Genomic DNA, 7,990 nt, shown 5'->3' with positions numbered 1-7,990 from the left:
ACCGTGTAAAGGTGAAACCAGTTCTGGCAGGTCAGGTCGGGTCCGGTTCCGGGTACAATTCTGGAAGAACCCCAATACCAGGTCATACTTGCAAGTCAGGTACAAGTAGAAACCGGTTCCTGATCAAATACACCGGGTCGGGTCCGAAACCTGGTATTTTGTGCACATCTACCGTCACCATAAAAATTATTAATTGTAAAGTTAAAATGACTTTTTTGTATAACTTATATTTATTTATTTACAAAAGTTAAAAATTATTAATTGTAAAGTTAAAACCTGGTATTTTGTGCACATCTAAGAAAGTTATTCTAATTTCTAACCAAGATTTTAATACTACCTTTTTATTTCTCCATCTCGAGACATATAACATATCGGTGACATGCATGGTTTAGTAAACGAAATGGATAAGTTTCTTCACACGTGTCACACTCTCCAACACGTGTACACACATTCAAGCTGCCAGCTTTTTCACTTTCACCATATATACAAAACCATCTCACCGCCAACAATACAGGAAATTATTAAGAAGATAAACATAAACATAAGAAGCAAAACACAAGAACTTGCAACTTTGAAGAACAATGGCAGCAGTGTATTTCACAAGAACTACAATCTTCAACATCTCTAAGACAAACATTCCTCGTTTTAGTTCTTTGTCTTTCCCTCAAAAGGCTTCTAGAGTTTGCTTCACGTCTGCTTCCAAACACTCTCAGGTACAATCACGTAATAATTAATTATGTTTTAGCTAAGGGGTCGTCTATACACGCATCATTCGTTTCAAACGGCTCTCTGAATAGAGGTTGGACAGTTGTTTTGTCAAAAAAAACTTTGTTTTTTCATAGTTTAATTTGGAATGTTTAATGTTTTTATAACTTGATTGGACAGTGAACTGGATGGGTAACTGGTTCACCGGGGGTAACTTGAACGGGTAACTGGTTCACCGGTTTAATTAACTGGTCATACTGCTTTTGCCTTAAAATGTTAGGTCTGACAAAAATGTTCTTTTCAAAAACAAAAAAATATTTTTTTTCATAGTAAACCGGTTAAATCCGCTGGTTTTCTAGGAGTCGAGCGAATTGCATAGAACCGGACCGGTCACAACAAATAATTTTTGAAGTTAGAAGTTAGAACCCCCTCTGTATGGTTTAAATAGGCGTCTGGATATTATAAAAACGGTGGATATTATTAAAACGGCTGTTCTCAGTAATTTTCGAAGCTTGATTATTCTTGTTAAATCAGTAATTTTTGAAGTTTAATTATTCTTGTGAAGGTGTGAAATTGGATTGAGGGGTGTAGATGTAGCATGAACCTATTCTAATTAATTAATTCATTATATCAACTTATATTAACGTCTAACTAGTGGTGCAGCTTGGGAAAATGCCCGAGTGATCTGACTCAATACGTACAAAATATTTCATAGACCAGAGTTGTTGGCCCCAAAATTTTCAGATGAAAATGGGTAAATCTACCCTACGGAAATGGGTAAATCTACCATACATATAAAATTTTTGAACAAAAACTCAAATAAAAAATTTCCACATATGAAAATGGGTAAATCTACCTAAGTATAAAATTTTTGAACAAAAACTCAAATAAAAAATTTCCACATATGAAAATGGGTAAATCTACCTAAGTATAAAATTTTTGAGCGAAACTCATAAATAAAAATTTTTCGTAGATTGCCAGCCTCAAAATTTTGCAGATGGGTAAATTTACACTATGTATAAAAATTTAAAGTTTTGAACGAAAACTCGTAAATTTACACTACTGGGAAAATTTAAAGTTTTGAACGAAAACTCGTAAATTTACACTACTGGGAAAGAACGGGTGGCCTGAGCCAACCCATGCCACAATACAAGCTTCCCCTTGCATCTAACATTAGGGTTACATCGGGTTATTGTTTTAGGGAAAGCATGCAAGTGAAGAAACCAACAGCACGTATAATGGAGACGAAATGTACCGGTCGGAGCACTCAAGGAACAAAATGGAAGAAGGTAAAGACAAAATGAAAGAAGGTGCTTCAGAAATGAAAGGTGAGTGGAAAAACAAAACGAATAATGCCGCGGGGAGAGCGGCTGACAGAGCTAGTGAGTTACAAGACAAAGCGGACGACATGGTTGGAAAAGCGGCCGATAGAGCGGGTGACATGAAAGAAAAGGCGAAAGATAAGACTTGGGAGATGAAAGAAAAGGCGAAAGATAAAGCGGACGACGTGGCCGAGAGAGCGGGTGAGATGAAAGAAAAGGTGAATAGTAAGACTTGGGAGATGAAAGAAAGTGCGAAAGATAAAGCGGACGACATGGCCGATAGAGCGGGTGAGATGAAAGAAAAGGTGAAAGATAAGACATGGGAGATGAAAGAAAGTGCTAAGGAGTCGGCCAACGTGGCTGCGGATAAAGCGGAGGAAGGAAGGAGTAAGGCGGCTGAAATGGCGAAGGCGGCTAAGGATAAGACTATGGATGCGGCTGGGACGGTTGTGGAGAAAACATAAGATTAAGGAGAGTGTTGTTTGGGACTTCGTCTGATGACGACATCCATAAGATTAAGGAGAGTGTTGTTGGGACTTCGTCTGATGACGATGATGTCGGTGGTTGGGCGGATGATCGGACCGGACGGCCGAAGAAGGCAATAGATGCGGATGTGAAGAATTTGAGGAGGAAGGTTGGGAATCTTGATCATGAGAAGAAGGATTACTAGTTTTATGTAATTGTTGATGTCTTTGTTTTTTTTTTAATGCTTTTAACATAATGTTGATGTTGGCATGTTTTGGCCTTTTGGTTTTTGCCTGTTGTGGCTATATATATGTTACAGTTTACATACGCTAAAATTTCATGATTAATTTACACTCTTTGTTAATGTTATATACCATAAAAAAAACAGTTCTTTCTTTGACTAGGTTTGTGTAATTTTTTCAATTAAAAATCTTTTGTTCTGCTTCATCTCAACCTTGGAAGGAGTATTCATTTAGTAGATGTCACCATAAATTTCTTTTTAATATTTTTTTCCTTTTTCTTCTTCTTCCTAATACCTTGGCGATTTAGGCTAGGCGGTTTCACTTGTTAAAACGAGTTTCACTTGTTGATTTAGGCTAGGCGGTTTCACTTGTTAAAACGATTTAGGCTAGCCGATTTTCTTGAATTTAAACACATCTATTCAAGTCTTTATTACCCAAGAAACGAAGAATGTCAAAATACAAGTTAGTTAATAGAAAGTTTCAACAAGTGAAAAACAATAACGAAAACAATGAAGACGATGATTGAAAGAATGTCAAAATACAAATATAACTAATAGAAAGTTTCAACAAGTGAAAACAATGACGAAAACAATGAAGACGATGATTGAAAGAATGTCAAAATACAAATATAACAAATAGAAAGTTTCAACAAGTGAAAACAATGATGAAAACAATGAAGACGATGATTTAAAGATTCCGAAGAAGAGATGAAGACTAATCGTATATTCTTATATATTGGTATATATAACTCTTCTTCCTTTACTTACATTTATGAGACAAGGATCAATAAACCCAACTAACCTTTTTAGACATAATGAGCCAAGCCCACAAACTTCAGTTATAATAACTCCAACTTCAATCACAAACCAACAATCCATCCTTAAGCCCAATCAGCCACAACCTACAACCCACAATCGAACCCTGTATTCTCGATATAACATGAATTCATGAAACATAAACAAACGAAACAAGTTACCCAACAAATAGAAAAATAAAATGATATAAAATATGTTTATTGTTGAATTGAAATTATACATATATTTCAACACAAAGATTTTAGGATTATGGAATGTAGCGGTGCAAAGATTTTAGGATTATGGTATTTAGTGCTTACAGATTTACCTCTATATCGACAAAAACGCGGGGGGGGGGGGGGGGGGGGGATTTAATACGCATGAAATTTTTATAAATTAGGGGGGCGGGTTTAAATTTTCATTTACTTTTCATTTGTTTAGGTTTGTCAATTGTTAATTTTTGATAGTTTTTATGTTCGTTCATACTTTTTAGGACTATTAGAGCATTCACAATGCTGTCTGCGTGATGGTCATGTGTGGAAGCTTTGGACGAGGAGAAAAGTGGTGATGTGGAGGCCACATATGTATTTGAACTTCAACGCTACAAACCAACAAACGAACGGTGTGGCTCGATATAAGGAAGTTGTTTATAAAGACTACTCGAAAAACTTCTCTAAGAAGTCCCTTGATTTTGTGTCACTTAATTATTCCTCATCAATGTTTCCCTTTTGTAACAATGAAAGCAAATCTATAAGCGCGGCATGCCAATTCAAAGACTTCTTTTTATCATTTTTCTTATTTCAAATATTTATATGTAACACGATTACACTTTCTTTTATAATATATAAAAAATTCATTAGAAAGGTCTCTGTGATTGAATAAAGAAATTTTCGTTCAAATTATGCCTGTGTTTATTCAACTTAGTCATTAAGAAATGTTGATGTGAATTAGTGCTAAGACTAAAATCTAACTTTGTGGCCAATGTCCGAATACATATCCTTTAACACGATATAACTTACACAAAAGTAGACAATTTAACGTATGAGTTAGAGTCTTGGGTCATAAATGGGTCACACACTAATGACACAATCGTGTTAAATAAGTTAACAGTACATATGGGTGAGCATGAACTAGTTACTATGTATGTAGTTATACCATAGTATATTTCTTTTGGTTGATCTTCAATCAAACTTGTTTATATCTAGATATAGTTTTGAAGGATATTATGAAACAATTGATTTCCTAAATCAAGATTTATTCTTATTTAATAATAAACATACTTATTCAAAGTAGTAAAGTATAATAATAATAAATATGTAAAAACAGCTTTTTACAACATCAGGATCTGTGGCGCAATGGTAGCGCGTCTGACTCCAGATCAGAAGGTTGCGTGTTCGATTCACGTCAGGTTCAAACCCTGTTGGTCCTATTTCTTTTATTATTTGTGAAGTATTAGTGACGAAACACTGTCGTCAATAGTATTTTTTTTATTAGGTGACATTTGAGCGAAGGGAATAAGTCATCTGTTTTTATTTTTGAAAGGTTTTTGTCTTTGAGTTATTTTCTGAAATAACACTATTATTATTATTATTATTATTCCTATCTTGAGTAGTAGTTTTGGTACAAATTCGGGACTTTTTCTTTTCCTTTTTATTATGCTGAGGTTCACTTTTAGTCAAATGTGATATTGAATAAGATTTTAAACTAGCAAATGTCACAAAAATATTACCAACAAAAACAATGGTTTTCAAACATGTGATAAACAATATTTCATATTATAATATGAATAAATAACTAATAATATTTGTAATAATCTTTTATTTTTATATGATAGAATTAGTTAAGATCTGAGTTTTGTTATTAATAATGATAACAAAAATAGTTATAAATTTTATAAATAATCAAGTATAAAAAAAAAGAAGTGAGAAGAGGTATCACACTCTTTTTTACTTTTAATTTCAACAAGAAAAGAATCTTAAGCCCTTTAAATACACCATTCCCTCCAAATCCTTAATCAAATTTTAGTCTTTCCAAAATATTTCGAGTGTGTGTGACGAAAATGGCTCTTGAGAATGAAGTTGAGAGTGAAGAAGAAGAGCTCGAACGATATCTAGTTGATAAAATCGCCCTTGCCATTGATCAACCAGGTGAGCCAAAGTATGTAGTGGCCAATTTTTACTCATTCAAAGATGAATTCCTGAGGTTATTAACCGATCTGAGACGAAATACAAAACCAAACCCGAAAGTTAAGGGTGATTGGTTAAGTATAAGAAGGGGAAATCTTTACACCCTCAACAATTTGGTAAACGAATGGCAGATTACCAAGAGTCACACCTCGTTCACCGCCAAAGAAGTTTTTGATGTTTGTGACAATATCAAGAAAAGCTTGAAGAAAATCAAGAATGAAGTCTACGGTGAATCCGGTTCTAAAGGTGATCTTGAGGGTTCTCTTTCTCAGCGTAAAGAACCCGAAGACGAGAGTTTTGAAAGACACAAGGGGGAGGTTCATAGATGGAGTTCAAGATTTCCACCAAGGAAAGTTCATGGTATTCAGCACATTGTATTGGCAATGGAGAGAGAACTTACCTACGAAACAAGAACGCTTCGTTTAAGGTGTGTTAACCGAGTTTATTATCTATTCTATTTATTGTTATTTAATGTATAATGTATATTTTTGTTTGTTTGATAGGTTTATTTTATCTTTGATTACAATATTATGATAGTTTTTGAATGATTATAGTGGAATGTCATCGAAATGACTATTTTCGATTTTAACTTATAAAGTTGACGAAATAATCTTTAATTTCTTCGTTTAGGAAGATATCATTTGACTTTTTTAAGTTAAGAATGTGTTGAACCAATTAGAAGATTCCAACTGACACATCTTGTTGCGTCGGCGCAACAAGTTTTGACATGGCGCACTGGATTACCTAGAGCGTAAAAGAATAGATCTGTCGCGCCAACATTAAAATTTGTCGCGTCAATATTGAAATATGTTATTCCAAGTGACAAGTATCATTAGTTTGTTATATTCTTCATAAAAATACATGGTTTTCATTTATTCAATACATATCAATACATAGAAACTCATTCATCAATGTTTTTTTGTTTTTCTAACTCTTCTAAGGTGTTTGGGGTTGTGGGTGTTGCTGGAATCGGAAAAACCACTCTTTGTCAAGCCCTTTTTGCCCGGGATCCAGTGAAAGAACGTTATTCGCCGAGGATTTGGGTTTGTTTATCCAAGCAACCTAAAGACAGAAGTAGTGACTACAAAAAAGAGATTGTTGTTAGGATCTTGAAGTGTTTGGGAATAGATGATGAAGCCATTGATGATGCAGTTAAGGATGAGAAGTATGGACTCAAAAAACTAATTCTTCTTCTTCGGTTACAACTAATCGAAACACGATATCTAATTGTTGTTGATGATGCATGGAATGATAACAAATTCTTCCACGATTTGACCCAAGGGGACCCTTTGGATGATACTTGGGGTGAGGCTTTGGCGTACGGTTTGCCAAAGGGGTGTGGTGGCACAATCATTTCGTCAAGTGCATCGGAGGCATTGTTAAAAGATATGCTCGGGAAAGATGTTAAAATGCAGCATTTGAAGGAGTTGGACGACGAGATTATTTACAACATATTTAAAGACGCGGTGATAGGATATGATGAAGAAGAGAGGGAGTTTTTGCCGGATTTGGATTCATTAAAGGACGAAATGCTGACAAAGTGCGCTGGGGTCCCATTTGCCGCAAAACTACTTGCTAAAATTGCTTGCAAACAGTTGGAGATCAAGCCAAAATCGCAGCAACCAAAGGGTGTCGACGTGGGTAGTCATGACATCGGTCTCCCTATGGTCAGACACAATCAGATGGCATCCACTTCGACCGACAATAAGTGAACGAAAATTTAAGCTCCATTCTACACATTGTTTTCAGTATGTGTGTGTATGTGTTTGTGTGTTTATATGTAAGGGAATAAATGAACTTGTAAGTTGTAACGTCTGTAATATTGCTTTTTTACTTATTGTTGGGAGACAACTGATTTTGTTCTTGAAATGAGAATGTTGTGGAATTATATATATATATATATATATATATATATATATATATATATATATATACACACATGATAGAACACATTGCTTACACATCAACTGCATGAATAATAGATAAAATTAATTATCACCAAATTAATTTATGTTCTTTGCTTGCTATACCATGTTTCTGTAATCTAAGTTTAAGATATATAGATAAATTTGTTTTTGTTTTTGTTTTTGGAAATACAGGCCAACACCCTTTGAGGGAATATTCCTATAAATGTTTTGTGACAAATGAACACTTGAAAAATATTGAACATGTATTGGTAAATATAATTTTTATGTTTCTTATAGATTATACAAATTCGCCACACTTTGTTTATTCATATTAGTTTTTTTTTTGAACGGCCAATATCATTAATTAAA

At 34.3% G+C, this 7,990-nt stretch overlaps 1 protein-coding gene, 1 non-coding gene and 1 pseudogene across 3 annotated transcripts; all 3 read left to right on the top strand.

The window, feature by feature from the left end:
• Positions 1-373: 373 nt before the first annotated feature.
• LOC143621094 (uncharacterized) lies at positions 374-2,862 on the top strand (annotated as a pseudogene). The gene is made up of 2 exons (XR_013151452.1): positions 374-713; positions 1,907-2,862. The product of XR_013151452.1 is annotated as an uncharacterized LOC143621094 (transcript).
• Positions 2,863-4,869: 2,007 nt separating this feature from the next.
• Positions 4,870-4,941, top strand: TRNAW-CCA (transfer RNA tryptophan (anticodon CCA)). Its single transcript has one exon. It is a non-coding gene; the product is annotated as a tRNA-Trp (tRNA).
• An 822-nt stretch (positions 4,942-5,763) lies between these two features.
• Positions 5,764-7,520, top strand: LOC143621093 (putative disease resistance protein At4g19060). The gene is made up of 2 exons (XM_077092617.1): positions 5,764-6,141; positions 6,656-7,520. Exons 1-2 carry the CDS (start codon positions 6,040-6,042, stop codon positions 7,424-7,426), a joined length of 873 nt encoding a protein of 290 aa, XP_076948732.1. The 5' UTR covers positions 5,764-6,039; the 3' UTR covers positions 7,427-7,520.
• The last annotated feature ends 470 nt before the right edge of the window (positions 7,521-7,990 follow it).

This window comes from Bidens hawaiensis, unplaced genomic scaffold (assembly GCF_021521415.1).
Source record: "Bidens hawaiensis isolate Kalapana, Puna unplaced genomic scaffold, B.hawaiensis_p1.1 tig00002772_1, whole genome shotgun sequence".
NCBI classification, from domain to species: Eukaryota; Viridiplantae; Streptophyta; class Magnoliopsida; order Asterales; family Asteraceae; genus Bidens; species Bidens hawaiensis.
The sequence above is the reverse complement of the archived record's forward strand: the minus strand, read 5'-3'. Positions and strand labels throughout refer to the sequence as shown.

Coding starts and splice junctions, on each gene's coding strand:
- LOC143621093 (XM_077092617.1), top strand. CDS start 6,040: ATGGAGTTCAAGATTTCCACCAAGGAAAGTTCATGGTATTCAGCACAT. Junction 6,142..6,655: donor ACAAGAACGCTTCGTTTAAG/GTGTGTTAACCG, acceptor AACTCTTCTAAG/GTGTTTGGGGTTGTGGGTGT.